The 19,563-nt window shown below is 35.3% G+C and overlaps 4 protein-coding genes across 9 annotated transcripts; 2 read left to right on the top strand and 2 right to left on the bottom strand.

Moving 5' to 3' along the window:
* Positions 1 to 2,902: 2,902 nt before the first annotated feature.
* LOC117236261 (FAD synthase-like) lies at positions 2,903 to 5,395 on the bottom strand. 2 transcript variants are annotated; one of them, XM_033499053.1, is made up of 10 exons: positions 5,287 to 5,395; positions 5,111 to 5,205; positions 4,892 to 5,015; positions 4,708 to 4,820; positions 4,473 to 4,616; positions 4,271 to 4,410; positions 3,998 to 4,201; positions 3,705 to 3,899; positions 3,281 to 3,570; positions 2,903 to 3,092 (listed from the first exon to the last, which is right to left on the bottom strand). In XM_033499053.1, exons 1-9 carry the CDS (start codon positions 5,393 to 5,395, stop codon positions 3,294 to 3,296), a joined length of 1,401 nt encoding a protein of 466 aa, XP_033354944.1. In that variant the 3' UTR covers positions 2,903 to 3,092; positions 3,281 to 3,293. The 2 variants fall into 2 exon arrangements, with proteins under 2 accessions (XP_033354944.1, XP_033354943.1); XM_033499052.1 differs by having other exon boundaries at positions 3,285 to 3,570.
* Positions 5,396 to 5,540: 145 nt separating this feature from the next.
* Positions 5,541 to 7,150, top strand: LOC117236262 (LYR motif-containing protein 9-like). 2 transcript variants are annotated; one of them, XM_033499055.1, is made up of 3 exons: positions 5,541 to 5,998; positions 6,199 to 6,291; positions 7,052 to 7,150. In XM_033499055.1, exons 1-3 carry the CDS (start codon positions 5,873 to 5,875, stop codon positions 7,055 to 7,057), a joined length of 225 nt encoding a protein of 74 aa, XP_033354946.1. In that variant the 5' UTR covers positions 5,541 to 5,872; the 3' UTR covers positions 7,058 to 7,150. The 2 variants fall into 2 exon arrangements, with proteins under 2 accessions (XP_033354946.1, XP_033354945.1); XM_033499054.1 differs by lacking the exon at positions 7,052 to 7,150 and adding an exon at positions 6,405 to 6,492.
* LOC117236260 (probable tRNA (uracil-O(2)-)-methyltransferase) lies at positions 6,495 to 8,533 on the top strand. Its single transcript, XM_033499050.1, has 2 exons — positions 6,495 to 7,469; positions 7,614 to 8,533. Exons 1-2 carry the CDS (start codon positions 6,531 to 6,533, stop codon positions 8,511 to 8,513), a joined length of 1,839 nt encoding a protein of 612 aa, XP_033354941.1. The 5' UTR covers positions 6,495 to 6,530; the 3' UTR covers positions 8,514 to 8,533.
* A 25-nt stretch (positions 8,534 to 8,558) lies between these two features.
* LOC117236259 (zinc finger protein 91-like) lies at positions 8,559 to 19,130 on the bottom strand. 4 transcript variants are annotated; one of them, XM_033499046.1, is made up of 24 exons: positions 18,731 to 19,130; positions 18,539 to 18,657; positions 18,177 to 18,464; positions 17,892 to 18,026; positions 17,604 to 17,768; positions 16,320 to 16,451; positions 16,082 to 16,225; positions 15,891 to 16,008; positions 15,647 to 15,789; positions 15,308 to 15,542; positions 15,152 to 15,221; positions 14,908 to 15,043; positions 14,658 to 14,797; positions 14,207 to 14,590; positions 13,805 to 14,039; positions 13,337 to 13,721; positions 13,109 to 13,221; positions 12,747 to 13,013; positions 12,389 to 12,669; positions 12,091 to 12,262; positions 11,837 to 11,949; positions 11,496 to 11,763; positions 11,131 to 11,407; positions 8,559 to 9,946 (listed from the first exon to the last, which is right to left on the bottom strand). In XM_033499046.1, exons 1-24 carry the CDS (start codon positions 18,834 to 18,836, stop codon positions 8,820 to 8,822), a joined length of 5,553 nt encoding a protein of 1,850 aa, XP_033354937.1. In that variant the 5' UTR covers positions 18,837 to 19,130; the 3' UTR covers positions 8,559 to 8,819. The 4 variants fall into 4 exon arrangements, with proteins under 4 accessions (XP_033354937.1, XP_033354938.1, XP_033354939.1 ...); XM_033499047.1 differs by having other exon boundaries at positions 18,186 to 18,464; XM_033499048.1 differs by having other exon boundaries at positions 18,575 to 18,657.
* Positions 19,131 to 19,563: the final 433 nt, after the last annotated feature.

Raw genomic sequence — 19,563 nt, 5'->3', positions numbered from 1 at the left:
TTAATTGTGTCTTCCTGCGCTCTCTCGATAATTTTACCAACTGTCCTTCATCTTCCTAGTCGCTGCACGTTGTTTTTACACCGATCACACAGCGAGACAAAATCGTGTATGCTTTCGGCATAGTGATCGCTACGGGCCACTTACATAATAGCTCTTTCCTTTTCTCTTTCTACAAATCTTAATCGACAACGATAGTAGATTCATCGCACGACCATCGATGCGAATACTTGACAGCATCTTTCGTCACTGCGACCACTCGATATTGTATTTTAACAATAAATTAATCTCCTATGCATTATCATTGAACGAGTCTCCACGGTCATTAACTTTGGAAAACCGTTGATCACTCGTTGCTTCGATATTTGCTTCGTAGCAGACATGTATTCACAGCTATTACATAAGCTACATGTTGACTGGAAAATTTGGAGAAATTGCGATTTCGGTATCGTAGTAGTAATAATAATAATGATAATAATAATAATAAGGAGAAGGTGTGTAAGAAGAAGATGAAGAACCAAAAAACAATGAAACAAGATAAGGATAGAAGAAATAAAACGACGAAGAAGGATGAGAAGAAAATATAGAAGAAAAAAGGAAAAGGACCAAAAGAGCGATCATTCGTTTTCCTTTTAAAACGCGCCAACTTTGGTATATTGTATTTATCATCGAATTTCATTTCTCTATATCTTCTCGCTTTCGTTCTTTCAATCGTCCTCATCCTATTTTAGCACCCTTTTCGGGACTAGCTACCCGAGGGAATCAATAACCGACGAGGAAGCGACTGTAGATTCGGGAACTGGTGGAGAGAAGGGGAGACGCGAGGAACCAAAGAGTACCGAGGGGCGTCGCGTCGAGTAGAAGAGCTCCCCGCTGTTCCAGGAGGGTGTCGGAGGGTGCAACAGGGACCGCGAACTTTAGGGTGGAGGTGGCACGCGAGAGAGTCGAAGCTTGGCTCCGCCTCCGGCACGCGACCAGCACGCGACCATCGCCATCGACCACGCCGTCGGTCTAAGCCGCCGCCGCCGCCACCACCGCCGCCGCCACCGCCACCGCCACCGTCACCACCGCCGCCACCACCGCCGCCGCCACCGCCACAGCCGCCACTACTTTACCGTTACCATTACCACCGCGTCCTTCTCATCTCCACTAGCTTCATCTACGATTACGCAAGGATCAAACCCCCATTCGCATCAGTCTCTGCTCGATCTCTCACACTCCTATATTTTTCCTACTCTTCCTCTGTTCTTTCGTATCATTACCAATCTTTAAACGATACAAATCTCTTTTATGTTCATCATTTCTATCGCAGAAGGCTTGACCCGTCGATTTTTCCTTACAACTTTCTTCCACCCTTTTGCTATTTATAGCTATCTTATTCTTTCTCAACCGTCGTATCTATATAGCCCTGTGTCTATATTACCACTATAATGAATTATCGAACACACATATCGTGACATCAAATCAAATAATTTCGCGATGAGAATTTTGCCGTTTAATGTTCGCAATTGTTTTATAGACTATTCGTCGTGCCAATATTTACTCAATCGATTTCTCCTTCGTTATAATCGTAATAACTTCGATATGCTAATTGTAAAAAGACCGACGCAGAGAAATCGAGAAAAATCGCGCGTTTTATTTTCATTTATCATATTTTCTTTTCGATATATATCCGTCCTTTTCTCGCGATTCATTTTTATCTACCAACTAACCAGTCGAGCAACCACTTACAATCAATCCGTCGATTAATCAATCGCTCAGTTGTCGGTCAGTCAATCGATGAATGAGCTATACAGCGAACCAATCAGTTAAATAACCAGTTAGTCATCCAGTTAGACAGCTTGTATTCTGTCTTCTACCAACCTTGTATCATCGGCTTCTTTCTATTCTATTCTACTCTCGTGTAATCAATTTCAAACTTAAATGAAATACTCTGGTGAAATATGAGGCTCATTTCCGTCTCCCCACCTTCTCTTCTTTCCTCGCACAACTTTTTCCATTTACTCAATTTTTTTTGTTTCGTTTCACTCGTGGATTACCTCGTTCAATTTTTCTTTTTTTACCGCAATTGAAACCACTACTGCTTGTTATTTTTTCAGATTTATTATTTTCAGAGATCGTCTACTAAATTTTTGATAAAAAGTAGTAAAAAAAAGGGAGACACAGTTCTGTGGTACGGAGCTTCTAGCGTTAAGCGATGTGTAAGCGATCGCGGAAGAATGATACGTAAAGACAAAGTGCGAATAACGGAATATTCGACTTAAGCAAGTACATCTATTTTCTTTTTATTGACAATAATAATAAATATAAAAAAACAACTCGTATATAGTAATTAGCATAACGAAGAATATCGCACTGTATATGGTTTATAAATTGTATAACCACACACGCATACACACACACATATAAACTATCTGACTAGCATCATTCATTCGCTTTTCTTACCGTTCTTATCTACTCCACCTTCTCACCATTCTATCATTCACTTTTGTTTTAAGCTTTCAAAAGAAAAAAAGCTAAAAATACTTCAATGGGAAATTAAATTTCAAGAGGATGCGAGCAAGTAACAAAGCTTCTTTTTCTTTGGAACAAAACAATGAGACGTCGCGACTCAACTATGAGTTTAAAATAAATGACATGAATTCATACCAATACGATTTAAGGGTTTAATGAATCTTTTTTAATCGTATCCATCAAAACCTTAAACGTTTAATTAATCCTTTTCCTCCTGCTCATCGTCTTTAAAGATACATTAAAAAGCAATCTATAAACATAGACGTTTTTCCATGTATTTTCTTCGTAACGTATCTCTCCATCCTCGTGATAATCAGGGATTAAAATATGAAGAAACGCAACTTCGATAATTTCTGATAATGTTTCGATTATAAACTGATTTCTAAACAACTTTTGTGTGAATTTGTTTTTATTTACGTCTTTGTTGTATGAAAGAAGACCATTGATTATACAATAATCTGCTATTGAATCAATCAATAAATATAAAATTTAATACGAGATACAGCTATCTCGGTCACACTTCCATTAACAGCATATTACATATTTTGGCTTATTCTTGCTCTTATTTTTCTGCCCCATACCTATGAAAATAAGTTGTATTTCTTTATACGGGAAACGACTTATATAAATATATACAATATATATGGCAATATCTAACCAAGCATAATCAGAAAGAAACGAAAACAAAAACAAAAGGGTAAACAAAAAAAGAGAGAGGGAGAGTAAATCAGCAAACGAAGTAAGGATAGAAAGACACATTTTTACTTACTTACTTATCGATTTTAATACGTTTTTACTGTATAGTATGGTAAACAGAGTGAGCTAAAGAAATCTTCAATATCGTCATCTGTCCAATCAGTGAGTGGAAAATGTACTTGCACAGACTTAGAACTGTCGTCGTTTAATCGTGCAAGATCATCGTACATTACTCTTTTATTGTTATTCAACCGTTTTCCAACCAATAACACTTGTAATTCTGGTTTTAACACAGCGAAATTGCTTATCGTGTCAGCGGCATCGCTTTCCAAATGTTCTAACTTACATAGCTCGATATTATATCTATCAGATCAGTCAAATTAATTATGTTCATGTTAGTTTAGATCTATTTTAGAAAATTGATTGTCACGTTCTACATGCAATCCAATATAATTTTTGTTTGTAACAGTTTTGACATGTATCGATATCATACCTACCTGTTTTTAAGTTCATGGAAGAATTCGTCAGTGCCCGACTTTAACATATCAGATTTCAAACAAATTGCACGCAGTTTGAAGTTTGAACAATGTTGCAGTTTGTTACTAGCGATTCGAGCAAGATGTATCATAAGGACTGACTCTTCGCTACCATCCAAATATATCCAAACATTTTCAGGTTTCTTATAATAGTTTCTACAAGGAAAGAAAGAGAAAGAAAACAAAGAAAAATTCGATGACATCTTATAATCGATACAAATAATCGATACTTTTTCCAGTTGTAGATGCATTACACGAATTTCTTAAAGGAACGCTCATAAAATGATCGACGTTGGGACTTTTGAATCCATGCTTCATACTTTGATAGACAATCCACATGTGGCGTACGATCATAATGTACTAGCACATTTCTCGGAATACGATTACAAAACATTGTTTTTGCTGTTTCAGTATCTTTTTCGTTTTCACTTTCTATGGTTACACGAGCTTTATAATATCTACAAAGCGATTTCAATTATCTACCAACTTCTTTATCATTTTTTTTGTATTGTAGTCGATTTTATTACCTATTCCATTCCGGATACGAGCCAAAGGTAACAGTTGGACATTCTTGTGCAACTGCATATAAAACATCTGCGAATGATTCCTCTTTTGCATTTATGTAAACTTCAGTTGCTGCAAAACTTTTGTAGCTAGCAAAACATTCCTACAAAAACAAGATCTTTTCTACTCTCGAACAATTATTCAAACGATGTGTGCATATTATACCTTGCAAAATGCCTGAAACGATATTTCAAAAAACATGGGTGAGCCAGGGAAGATGTGAACATTTTCCACCTTTATACACGGATAATTCAGCTTTTTACCTGTGACTTGGTCTATCCCAAATTTAAGTACAGATTTAGTGGGTATCTTAAATTAAGAACCTAGTTTACATCGATCGTCAAACAAGTATTAACATACTATCATTTAATTTACACCATTCATTTGAATCATTACTTACATATGCCATTTTATAAGCCGGTGAAGGGAAAGTTCCATAACTGAAGCAGTCTTTTATAATCTTCACTAGCGTTGGGTGATAGTGCAATGAATCGTTAAAGGCCAATGCTAAAGCTGTAAAATATAATTTCATTATAATGAACACTTACTTATGTACTCTTATTAATTTTCAGATTATATTTTACCTTCATATGTAACATCATCGTGAGTTGGTCCTATACCACCGGATGTAAAAACATAGTTGAACATTTTAGAAAAGTATTTTATCTCTTTGGAAATATCTTCAACATTGTCTCGTACGACCGCAGTCTAGGAATAGATAATTAAAATAAAAAATAGTATTAATAGAAAACAACAATACTTGACAGATAAACTATAGACATCATGAATTAAGTTATACCTACTTTCTGAACCTTGACTCCATGATTATAAAGCAGCTTACACGCATAAAAACAATTAGTATCTTTTACTTGCGCTTTTAAAATTTCATCTCCGATTACTAAGTAAAATAAGAACTTAACAGTAAGAAAAGCAGTATATCCAAATATATGATATTAGTAAAGTGTATACGCAATATTACCGATTATTCCGGCAGTAGGATGCTTTCCACTACTTTTCAATCGAATTATGTTTGTTCGATAACATTTTAATAAAATGTTTACTACCTTGTATCGATGTAAATTTATCATAACGCTTTAATCACACTATTAACAATTATTTGTATATTATCTACATACAATACTGCTAGAAGATGCTACGCAGCGCCTTCAAACTTAAGTACTTTACATATGTATATACATATCTTTATAAGAGATTTTACAACTATATTTTTACTCTTTGATATATTTATATATTAAAAATACACATGTCATTATACAAAGTCGCTTGAGTTTTCTAATTATATTGTACTAATTATAATCTTCCTTTTATGTTACCACTTTTATTAACTTTAAAGACCGTCCAGTGATTTTACGCTATACTAGGGGTTTCTTTCCTTGTCCTATCATCATATTAATTTCAATTAAAATAGGATGAAAGAAACTGAATCGTAAACAATCGTGCAACTTCGTATTTCTTAACATTCTTACATAAAATTACACAATATAATATTCTTAACATTTAATAATTATTGTTTTTCTTTATATTTTCTCCAACTTTTCACTAAAATGGCAAGTACAAAGTTACGAGAAGCAGCTTTAAAATCGCCCAAACAGCTGTACAAATTTTTGCTGCGAGAATGTGAAAAATTACCAAAAGAAGCACAAGGATTTTATAGACATTCGGTTAAGCAGGTAAATTGTATAACAATTTTCATATTAACAAATACATTTGGAGATCAAATTTACTACTTTCGGTAAAAATAATGAACAATAAAACGTTTAGGTTATGCGGTAAAATATGTAATATTCACACAACGAACATGTGATTAATTTGATTTTCAAGTAAATTTAATTATTTAATAATAATTGGTTTTGTACTCTAATGCTTGCAGAGTTTTAAACAGCATTTAATCGAACCAGATGAGGAGCGTATTCAGCAAATTATGAAAAAGGCAGTACAAGATGCAGAATGGATTGTTAACAAGGTATATCAATATCAATAATATTATTAATATATATTTTGTGAATGCTTACCATCTTCTTCCATCCTTCTTTTTTTTACATATCCTAATTATCTGTATTTTAATGTGATTTTTAGTACTCAAAGCAGGAAGAAACAAGTAAACAAACAGACTAACATGTATATAAAGATAGTATTCACATTGTAGATGCATTCTATAAATTATCCTCTAAAGAAAGGATTTGCAATTGTATCATGTAAAATATGGATTTCAAAACCATAATACGTGATCAAAGTGGAATTAATGCGTCACAATTTTTCAAAGCCATTAGTATATGGCGTCGTAATCCTCAAACTGTAAACCGTAGAATTCTTGCATCTATTGAAATACTGGATATCGAAACTAGCTGCGATATCTTCCAAATTTTTCAGCGTATTAATACCCTGGATATTTCAACTCTAAGTACAGATCATCAAACAGACAACATTGATAACATAAAATTACTAGAAGTACTGCACATTTCTGATCAGGTGGCTGTTACAGCCAAAAGGAAGATTCACTTATATGTGGCAAAACAGTTGCCACGTATGCCACACATATTTTCCAGTGGTATTGAATTTCTTTTATCCAATAATGAAGAGGGTTACATAATAAATGTCCACAAACCCTTTCTCTCGCATAAACAGTCTCTTGGTGCTAAAATAGCATTTATGTTACAACAAGGAACAGACGGTTATACATCCCTTAGTGTCTATGGAGAGAATAACATTATATCCGATTTCAGTATTGAATGGTTAAAGCAGAAACTTTTCCCATGTATCCTGAAATGGGCAAGAAGCAGCGACTCAGAAAGAACATCGATCCCGTTGACTTCATTGAATCTCGTGTCAGCTGAAAAATATGCAAAATTGTATTGTAAGTTGAAGGAGAAATATGGTACGAAATTGATAAAGAACTGGCCTGAAAGTACAGATCCAACAAAATTTGTTTATGAGGATATTGCAATCGCTGCCTATTTACTGTTATTGTGGGAGAATGAGAGATTTGAAAAGAAAACTACTAATTTACAATCGTTTCTCGATTTGGGATGCGGTAATGGTTTACTCGTGCACATCCTATTTAACGAAGGTCACCGCGGATTAGGAATTGATTTGCGAAGGAGGAAAATATGGGATTTATACCCACCTGAAACTCCATTGCAAGTATGTATGAGTATTATTTATATAAATTTTGTAATACAAATATTAATAGCAACTTATTTCATCTTATGTACATACATATATACGTGATTACGTATCTTCGATCTTACGATCGATTGATTAAATTTACTGAAACGTTTTGTACAGGTTTCTACCGTTGTTCCATCGTCTACGACTGTATATCCGGAAGTAGACTGGATCATAGGAAACCATTCAGACGAGTTAACACCATGGATTCCGATAATTGCTGCACGTAGCTCTAACAACTGTCGTTTCTTTTTATTACCCTGTTGTCCATATGAACTTAATGGCGCAAAGTATCAAAGGTACTGTGCCTCGAAAAGTCAATATTCGGAGTACATTGATTATGTGAGAAGTATATGCGTCCAGTGTGGTTTTACAACACACCTTGATAAATTAAGAATTCCCTCTACGAAACGAATATGCCTGATTGGATGGGAAAGAACGCCCGAAGGGGTTAAAGAACTCGAAGATCGTATTCAACAAATGCTAAGTACAAAGACAACTTTGACTTGGCAAAAATACGAATTGAGTGATAAAACAGTCGATAATGAAATAGTTGAAGAATGGACTTGTGACTTTAAGCCAAGAGACAAAGTGGAAAAAGTACGAAATTGTACACAATTAGACAAAACATTAATTGCAAATATTGTTGATATCGTATCGAATCAGTTGCTTCATGAAGGTCGCATTATGACTATCGAAGGAACACCCAAAAAACTTTGGAACGCTGGCAGATGCCTTGAATTACGTGAAATAGCTGAATCAATTCCTAAAGAAGCTATGATACATTTGCGAAAAGAATGCGGAGGTCTTCAAACTTTACTAAAAAATCATAGCTATATATTTCGTGTTACTCAAGGAAGGGTAGAATTTAGAATACCTGGAACAGGAGGAAGAATTAATGAAAAATCAAAAAAATATAAGTTACCATTGCCATGCACGAAGACTAAACCCTGTTGGTTTTATAAAAATCATCCGAATGGTTGTCCTGTAACTGAAACAAAATGTAATTACAAACATTAATATGATACCTTGATCAAACACTTGTGTTTTAATATTAAAACGACATTACACGTTAAAAATTTATTTTTGCTTTCATATAAATCGGCGAACGTTTTATACATTGGATGCGACGACAGATTATATTTATTTGCGAGATAGTATCGAGTAATTATTTAACATATTAAATAGTAACGTAAATAAGAAGAATGTCGAAATATTATTGTCTCTATCATTTAATCAATATTCTATCGCAGTTAACAATTTTTGTCGAAGGCATAAAATTTAATTAAAGAGTAAAATGATAGTTTTTGTACCAGATGCATATTACTATTTAAGCAGCTCTACAAACGATATGTTGTCTAAATTTAGACTCTTAGCTTCGATCGTGTTTTCCTGAAGAGATGTTTTAGGTAGGAAGGATTGACGGCTACGTTTCCATTTCCTGATGTCAACAGTATCCAGTTGATGTACGCGTTTAACATGTGTTCGAAGATTGCCCTTTTGCGTAAAAGAATATTCACAGTACGAACAAGCGTAGGGTCGATCGCCAGTGTGGTGTTTTTGATGCATCTGTAGAGTTGACTTTTGGGCAAATGATTTCGTACATAGATCACACTTGTATGGCCGTTCACCCGTATGAATTCGTTTATGTCTTTCGACTTGATACGGTTTTGTAAATATTTTCCCACAAATGTCGCATTCCTTTTTCGATGGATTCCCTTTAATCGTCGGTTTATTGGCTATTACTGGTAACGTTTCTTCCGTAATCACCTTTGAAAATGGTTCCAGCTGTCGTTCCAATGAAGGTGTCACGGTTGATATCGCTAAAAGACAATTATTTGCTGGCGTTTTTAACATTTGTTCTATATGAATTTCATCCTTGGTATGTTGTTCGTTAGTATCAGATACGACGCTGGGTGTTGTTAGTGCACACCCAGTATCGGGAACCCCAGCCGGTCGATGCTGCGAATTGTTAGCTGGTGATGCAGATGATTGTGATAACAACGATTCTTCGGTTTGTATAGTAACAAGACCATTTGTCAGAAGAAAGTGTAAATTCGTAACTAACTGATTGTTTTCGTTTATGGACACTATCGTTTGATTGTTGTTCGATACGATACCTTCTGTATCGAAATTAATTTGATCAGATAAACAGGAAGCAGCTGTTTCAATACTATATGCCTCTAAATGGGACGTTAATCCTGCAACTGCCTGTGATAGCTGCTGCTCCTGTGCTATTTGCTGCTTTGGCTCAAAATTATTCATTTTCTCTTCCTTTCCGTCACATTTCTCAAGATCAGTCGCTACTTCAGCTATGACTGCAACCTTCAAATGTCTTTGTTTTCTCTTTGGATTATCTTTGTGTTCGCGTGCATGTTTCAATAAGTGTACTTTCCTATGGCCGGATGTTCGAAATCTCGAATCGCATATAGGGCATCTAAATGGTTTTGAACCTTCAGAAACATTGATCAAAATTTATTAAACAATTTACAGAAATATAGGAAAGAAATAGTCGATACTACTTATTTATATATGTCGGATTTTCATTAGAATTAAGGTTAGGGGCGTGAAACGAATCTTCATTTGGATTACACATTGTCGTTATGCAATAGAGAAGACATTGACTAGTACAAATACGATTATTACAGAATGTGACAAGTAACAGTGGTAATTAGATACTCGAGAAGCTAATGACAATGATCCTAGGTTCAATAACGAATCCGCAGTCAACGGGATAACAGGATGCGCTATCTTCCAAAGCCCAAATCGTACTCGACTTGCTTAGCTACGATGGAAGTATAACTAAACTAACTCTTTGTTAAAACGTGAAATATCCACCGAGCGTACAGACGCTAAGTAACTCGCTAATATGACCTCACGAGAGAATGACTCTCCGTCGCAATGATGCTGCAGAGGAAAACTATGATGGGGTGTGTCTAAGGGCACGAGGTCATCGGATTCATCGAGGATAGTCTTCGTTCAGAAAGTGAGGGAAATTGACGTTGCTGTTAATTGGTCAATTTCCATCTCGGTGGCTAGAAAAGGATGCTAGCCGTCCTTGAGGGAAGGTTGCTAGCGGGAAGCATCGTTCGTTGAAAAATAGATCTCCCCTATCTTCCCGTAGTTGGGACAAAGACTGTTTGTCTGTTCAAAGGACTTTAGGTAACTAAATCTTAATGTTTATAACGGCTCTCAGGCTAGCTGAACATGTACTGTGGAGATGCGTCGACATCTGGCAATCATCCTACTCGAAGAATAGGATCTGCGTGTGGCGAGCCACGGGACAGAAGCCGTCGGAATGTTTGCTGTCGCGTGCCGCCACAAATATTTCTTTTAAGGAGAGCTATAGAATTACTCCATACCTTTGTTAGACAAAGCGTTCATCCCGTGACCGCGGCTACGTTCGACGACTGGCTGTCGCCTCGAGCCCAAGCTCATTATCACAAATCTCGAACAAATACAATCGGATCGAATGACGACAATTGTTCAATGACGCCTATGATAGAATCTAGATTACGGTGTTAAGGGATTTTCCCGAAGTTCCAAAGGGAAAGCTCCGATGTACTTTCATCTCCGACATATATAACATATTATTATTATACAGAATGAAAACTTGAATAGTAATTATTCAACTTACCGGTATGTAAACGCATGTGAACTTTCAAGCTACCTTTAGTCGCAAATAAACTATTGCACACATGGCAGCGAAATGTCTTTTTTCCCGTATGAACTTTTGTATGAGAATCCAAAGTACATTTTACGGCAAAACTTTTACTGCAATAATCGCACTTGTATGGTCGTTCTCCTGTGTGTGTGCGTACATGTCTTATAAGATCGCTTGGCTTGCGAAAAGTTTTCGGACAATATTTACATTTGTTTGTGTACTCTTTTCGTTCCTTCTTTTCCAACAAAATCTATATTGCGTATAAAAAAATTCAGTTAATAATCCTTTGTCAGCGTTCCGTTTTGCTACAACGTAGCAATAACTAATAAGAAACTTACTTCTACTTGATCCATTACTTCTTTTTCAGCTACTGTATCCAACAGAACTTTCTCAGAAACGGCAGAATCGGGTTCTATCATAATATTATGTAATGGTGAATGATCATTTGCAATCCGTGGTTGATGCACTTCCGATAAAAACGTCGAATTATCTGAATTATCATTCATCCCTGAAGCATTCCATATTGAAGTTTCATGAATTTTACTATGTGATAGTAATTGGATCCTATTGTTAAACTGCTTCTCACACGATAAACATTTAAATGGTCTACAAAAAAACATAACAAAGTACAATAATCAATTATAATTCATGTCAATGTAACATTTTTTTCGACACTCACTGCTTGACGACATGAATCTTCGAATGTCTATTTAATCCACCATTTGTGTAAAATTTAGAAGAGCACTCTGTGCACTGATATTCCTTCGTTCCGCGATGGCTTGTCAAATGTTCCTTACACCAAAAAAATACCTTCATTAAACATTGACGACGTCAACAATTAAATGTGACGGAGAACACACACGGACCGAATTAGCGAAAAATAACGACTACGAGAAGAAAGAAAACATCTATTATTTATTTTAAGATATTTACCTTTAAACCAACTGTCGTGAATCCTTGTTGGCTACACATGTGACACTGTAATAGAGATTGTCCACGGGATATTTTGCCCGTAGTGGTTTTAACGATTTCTGGAACATCGGATGACAAAGCGTGCATATTTGACTGAATCTTGAAATCTTGTGATGTTCCCCGAAAGTCTTCTCTACGCAAATTGAATATTTGTTTTCACTGTAATTGTTTCTGATTTGTTCGCGATAAATACATATATTAGAACAGCATATGTGTAAAGAGGGTAGACAGCTGAAAAAAGAAACTAACGAAAACTTACGTAAAGAATATCGGGTTGATTATACATTGTTTGTGAATACTGTTCTTCTGGGTTTCTTCTACAGTAAATTCATTTGTTATATTCTCTTTTTTGGAGAAGTTTGGCTGGGAAACAAATACAACCGCTTGCACACCAGACTTTTCTGATTGTTCAACATTTATGTTATCTGGTGTTGTAACACAAACAGAAAGACGATGTTCATCTTTTACATTTCTAGGTAGTATACTCGCCATACTAGTTGAATTTCTTGTATCTAGTCCAATGTCAATTTCAGTATCCGACTAACAGATAAGATCTTTATTGGTTTCACATTCTCTGTAACGAAGACAATTTATAGAAAAAGAAATCTTTATCTTACTTGCAAAGTAATATGGTCCATCTCAAATGAATCTAATTGCGTCGAAAATACATGTTCTCCAGCTGATTCTACGTTACTATTACAGTTACTGTTATTATTATTTTCATATATAACATTCAATACAGGTTGCTGTTGCTCTTTCATATGACTAAAATCACTCGTGTTTGTACTACTCGAATGTCTCGAGTGATTACCTCCCAAGTTAAGATTCATCCCGATATTAAAAAACTGTTGATTTAAAGTTTCTTCTATTTCTCGTATACTTTCCTATCGAAACAAAACGGATTTTAATGCCGAAGAGTAATTACTATGAACACCTTTTACTTTATTTACTGACACCTTGGTACTATGATATACAATACCGGTGTAAGTGTCTGATCACCAGAGTAAACGGGCAACGTGACTGAACCAGCTTCATCAGCTTGTAATATTGGTGAATTTTCAAGATTTGTTACAGCTATTCCCGCTACATTTTCTAAAAACAAAAGAACAAAAGAAGAGAAAAGTGCATACAAGATTAACAAGCTTATACAAAATAAAAAAATATGATTTCCTGATACGTATAACGCACATACGAATTTGAAACATACGATTAATAAATGTTGTAGTATCGCAATTTGTTGCTAAAACTGGTCTTATTTTTTCCTTTCCTTCAGTTATATTTTGAAACTCGGGAAAAGCTTGTGAAAGCTCTGATCCGAGCTGTGACTGAAATGACAATTCAACCGATCCAAGACGAGAAAGTGCAAGATTATCTGAAAACGTAGAAGAGGAAGTTGTGACGGTGGTAGGGGTGGCACTGGTAGTGGCAGTGGTAGTGACGGAGATGTTGCTGGTAATAGTAGAATTAATTGTAGTGATAGAGACAGAAGAGGAGCAAGACGATTCAAGAGCCGCTTCTTGTTTAGAACTTTCCTTCATATTTGACTTGTCTGAAGCTTGTTCTTGTATTTTGATTTTCTGTTGTTCCAATTGCTACGAATTCAGAGAAAAACATAATGTTTCATGGTTAATGACGAATCCAATTTTTTTCTTTTCTTCTGTAATAGATACTATACCCGTTGTGCCAGTTCATGCTTATGTATTTTCATGTGTTTCCGACAATTGACGTAAGTTTTGAAAGTCTTGTGACAATAAGGGCACATGAACGGTCTTTTATTACTGTGAGTAACCAAGTGTCTTTTCATGCTGCTTTGTGTAGAAAATTTCGCATTACAAAGAGAACAACCGTATGGTCTCGAATCTTCGTGAGTATGCAAATGCGATTTTAGAACACTATTCGATGTAAATCTCCTGAAACGATTTAAAATGATTTATTACTGGTTGAATAATACTCTTGTTAACAATTTATGTGCACAAAAAGAAAGGAGAAACAAGGTACAAAAGAAATTTATTAGATGTATGTTTTAAAGGAAGAAAGAGGAGAGATAACAAATCGAAAAAAAAATTTGCGCATGTACCTATCGCATTTTGTGCATTTATATGGACGTTCTCCAGTGTGGCGGCGATGATGTTGCTTCAAGTGACTGATCTTTCTAAATGCCGCCTGACAAATCCAACATTTGTGGGGTCTGGCATGATCAGTAGATGTATCATAAGCACGTTTTTCCTTTCCCGAAGATACCACGGAAATTTTATTTCCTGTATCACTAATTACCAACGGTTCTTGCAAGATAACTTGAGGAACCAAGCTTTCTGCTTCCGGTGATAATTTTAATTTACCCTTTATTTGATTTTTCGATTGATCAGTGGGATAAATGTCAGCATCAATTACTGCATATGTGTCGGGATCCTTATCATTGTCAGTGGTTTTATTTGAACAATTTTCAGACTTTGCATGCAATCTATTATAAAAGGCTTATTTGCATGTCATCCGATTCTATTATAAGAAAAAATGTAACAGTCACTTACCTAGTATGTGCAATTAAACTACTATGGCACACGAATGCTTTCTCGCAGGAACCACAAGCATAACGTTTAACACTTGAATGCGTACGTTCGTGTGCTATCATAGTAGATTTCAAAGCGAACGAACGATAACAGTGGGTGCACTAAAGATACAAATAAGTATAAATGTTAAAAAAAAAATCTAAGATAAAGTAAGTAAAAAAAGATCTCTTCAAGATATGTAAAAAATGTTTTAATGTGCACATATAAGTACCTTAAAAGGCTTTTCTTGCGTATGAACACGCAAATGGCGTATCAAATCTGACGGTTTTTTGAATTCTTTGTGACAAAATGTACACGCGTACCATCTCACGTTTCCTACGCATCGTTGTTTTATTGTCAAATATTTTCTAAAGGAATAGCAAGAAGGAAAAACGATTTATATCAACTATTTGCTTTTTGCAATACACTTGCTTTTAACGATAAATTTGCTTTTAGGTACATATAAAACGGATTACCTCGTATCACCATCAGGCGCTCGATCCAATAATGTTACAAAATTAACACGAGCTCCAAACTTCTTTATCTCTGATATACCGTTAATAAACAAAACATAGTTAATTATTAAAAATAATTATGCCATAATCTTGTAGTTTATCGAGTGTAATGCGTACCTTCAGAAACAATTTTATTTTTACTAGGAAGACCACTGTTTTTCAATGCTTGTTGTAAAATATCCTTTTTCGTTACGTTTTCCGATAATAAACGCGGTTCGAAATTTGACGATTCTGTAGTTTGATGAATGTCGGATTCTAAAGATGCCAGTTGTGTTATAACACTATCAACTGTTGAACGTATATCAGACTCCACGGTATTACTCGAATGAGTATTGTCATTAATGCTATTCTCCTAAAAATGTCATTGCACATCGATCTAATGATTTCAATGCATTGTAGCATTAATAACAAATGAACTGAGAGACATGTCAAGTAATAATTTTGGCCATAAATTACCTCGTTTACATCGGTATGCATACGTTTCATGTGACCATTCAAACTGCCGAGTTTTTTAAACACGCATGAACAATAATTACATCCGTATATAGGTTCTCCCTCTGGGACATTGTGAACTCTCATTATATGAGCATTCAAATTACCTGGAAGTATTCATATTTATGTATAAATAGAAGTAGGAGTGACTTAAAGAATAAATAAATAGCAATAAATTCAATCGTAAACAGTTATTGTAAAAAATTACCTTTCTGACTAAACTTGGCATTGCAAAACTCACAAGCATGAGGTCGAATACCATTGTGTTGCCACGTATGAATTTGCAGCGAACTCTTTTGCGTGAATGCACGACCGCAGTCTGTACACTTTGAAATTAAACAAAATTTAGGTCATTTATCATCCAAAAAATACAATTACACGAAGTAAAAATTAGGTTACTTTGAAAGGTTTTTCACCAGTATGCACTCTAATATGCCGCATCAATTGACTTGGCTTCTGAAAAGACTTCAAACATATGGTACACTTATACATTGTTTTGTGTTTTGTCCCTCTTTTCGTTTGTTTTACTACTTTTGTCTGCAACTAAAGACGAAATAATGGTACAAATTATATCAACCTCGCCAGAATCCTCTGGGAGTCGTTACTTGGAATACATTTGACACTGGTAGCATCTTACCCTATAGTGCTCACGAATATGAAGTCTATATAAGGCGGGTTGACTGAACTGTTTATTACATAATTTACATTTTCGTACTTCTTCAATCGTCCACTTTTCCCCATGTAGCTTTAAATGTGCATCTAATTGAGTCTATAATGTTCAAGATTAAAGTATATCGTCAATAATTTTTAATTTGCTATTGATTTTCGAAAGAATAACTATTTTCATTTTTATTTTCTTATCTTTATTGAATTAAGACAAGATTATACTGTGAATAAATCAATTAGCAATTAAAATGTTTATTAATATGTCGGGTTTACATTAGAATTAGGGTTAGGCGCGTGAAACGAATCTTCGTTTGGATTACACGTTGTCGTTATGCAATAGAGAAGACATTGACCAGTGCAAATACGATTATCATAGAACCGGATAAGTAACCGTGGTAATTAGATACTCGAGAAACTAATGACAATGATCCTAGGTTCAATAACGAATCCGCGGTCGACGGGATGATAGATGAACGTGCTCACAAATTCTAAGTCGGACGCGTAATATTCACTGATCGTAAGGGGTTACTCTTTTCGTCGACGAGATCGCAAGAGAATGAATTTCCGTCCCGATGATGCCACAGAGGAAAACTATATTGGGGTGTGTCTAAGGACACGAGATCATCGGATTCGTCGAGGATAGCCTTCGTTCAGAAAGTAAGGGAAATTGGCGCTGCTGCTAATTGGTCAATCTCCACATCGGTGGTTAGAAAAAGATGCTAGCCGCCCTCGAGGGAAAGTTGCTAGTGGGAGACGTCGTTCGTTGAAAAATAGGTCTCCTCTATCTTCTCGTAGTTGGGACACAGACTGTTTGTTTGAAGGACTTTAGTTAGCTAAATCTTAAGATTTATAACGGGCCCTCAGGCTAGCTGAACGTGTACTGCGGAGACGCATCGACAATCATCTTACTCGAAGAATAGGATCTGCGTGTGGCGAGCCATGGGACAGAAGCCGTCGGAATGTTTGCTGTCGCGTGCCGCCACAAATATTTCTTTTAAGGAGAGCTATAGAATTACTCCATACCTTTGTTAGACAAAGCGTTCATCCCGTGACCGCGGCTACATTCGGCGACTAGCTGTTGCCTCGAGCCCAAGCTCATTATCACAAATCTCGAACAAATACAATCGGATCGAAATACGACAATTATTTAATTACGCCTATGATAGAATCTAGATTACGATGTTAAGGGATTTTCTCGAAGTTCCAAAGGGAAGGCTCCGATGTCCTTTCATCTCCGACAAATATTAATACTGACCTTTGTCGAGAAAGCATCTTCGCATTCTGTACAGAATAAGTTTTCTTCTTTTTCATGTAACAACATATGAGACTTTAAGCTAGCCATTCTTGCAAATTTTTTCCCACATTCTGGACATTTCGGTTCACCTGTATTATGCGTTGCCATGTGAAGTGTAAAATTTGTCTGCAACATTAATATAAAATAACAACAAAATTTCTATCTAGAGTATATATTCCATTATATAATATGTTAATGTTGAAAGTATCAAATGAAACATTGAACGAAGAGGAATAGAATTATTACTACCGGCACGTTGAACGATGCAGAACATTTTGGACATCGATGTGGTTTTTCTTCTGCATGATTTTCCATATGTTTCCGATATAATGTTTGTTTACCAAATTCTTGATGGCAAATATCGCATATTAAACTATCTGTGTCCTAATGCAAAAAAAATTTGTTCTCTGTTACCTTTATACCATATAATGATTAAAAGATCAAATACATCGTATGTAATGGATTATTAATTGTACATATAATTTATTTGTAATCGCATATGGGAAAATAAAATGTAAGCAATTTCAAAATTACTTGAATTACTTGCAAAGAAATTGCTTTGTTTTTCTTGGGCCTTCCAGGGCTATTTTTTTTCACAGATGTATTAATTGGCTTCTGTTTACAAATTTTTCCATCCTTTTCGCTAGCTACTGAATCATTCGAAGAAAGAGACTGATATTCTTGCGTAACTGTTTCCTTGCATGTTAATTCTCTGCATGATGGTATTTGATCAATGCTATTAGGCTCAGTCTCAAAATTTTGTGTTGATTGCTGAAGTTCTGACTCATTGACAATATTTTCAACGCTTATTTGAAAAACAGGCTGAAATAGCAAACAACTGAAAAATAAAAGCTTCTTCTGTAAGATAAATAACGAAGCATAAGACAACAATGTACCGAATGTAATATTAGATTTCCATTAAAATTTTTTACATCTACTAGCGGCGATGCTGCTTCACTTTGTCCAACAAGCATAACTGGAGTTGCAACAATTTCCAACATACCGTCTTTATGTTCTGCAAAGTTTACAATGAATTGCTAGAAGTGTTTGTTGCGAACATTTCCAATTTTATTGTCACAGACTCTTACCAGTTACTGCTAAAAGCGTTCGGCCATCCTCAGTAGCAACGAGATTTATAGGTATTGTATCGACATGTGAAGGTGATTCTGTAACTACACTGTGTCGCGTCAACATTTTTTCTCTATTTCAAAATGGTATACGACTCGTAAAGAAAATAATTCTTTAGATACAATCGCGCATAACGAGAAAAACAGTGATGACAATTCTGAACCACTAGGCACATTCACAAAGATTTCTTATTGTATTAGATACTCTAGAAAAGTTCTGGCATAATTCAAATGTTCGAATTTCTTTTGAAAAATGCATAACTCAATTTTCCTAGCGGACTTAATCAACTTAACCTATACTTTTACGATATGAGAGGTTAACTTGAATGATGGGTATCATTAACCATTAGCTAAATATAAGATAGACTTGACATTATATGGGACTTTGTGTCTCATGTTCTGAAATACCGACCTCAAAAAAATCCGAGTATATAAGATAGGTATAGAAGGGAACTGGGAAGAAGTCTCCTGGAAGGACTGAACACCTGATTGGTTTTTTTTACAAACTTTACACAGTCACAAAGTTAAGCACGTGTATTGGCCGAACGTGTCACATAACAAATAAAACAATGTATCAACGCGTGTAACGGTAGCGATAGAGAACAGTACAGTACCTCTTACACCTCCCTCATCTCTGTGTCGTCTCGTGAAATTTTTTTACAGTTCCGCATTTTTACTGCCACGTCTATTATAGTGGCATCTTTAATAATGTGTCTTGAAAATGATAAAAGGATCATGTTACCTTCCCAAAATATGGGATACTAAAATACATTACATATTAGGTCTATTCTCTA

This window comes from Bombus vosnesenskii, unplaced genomic scaffold (assembly GCF_011952255.1).
Source record: "Bombus vosnesenskii isolate JDL3184/JDL3185 unplaced genomic scaffold, Bvos_JDL3184-5_v1.1 scf7180000013348, whole genome shotgun sequence".
In the NCBI taxonomy this organism is placed as follows: Eukaryota; Metazoa; Arthropoda; class Insecta; order Hymenoptera; family Apidae; genus Bombus; species Bombus vosnesenskii.
The sequence above is the reverse complement of the archived record's forward strand: the minus strand, read 5'-3'. Positions and strand labels throughout refer to the sequence as shown.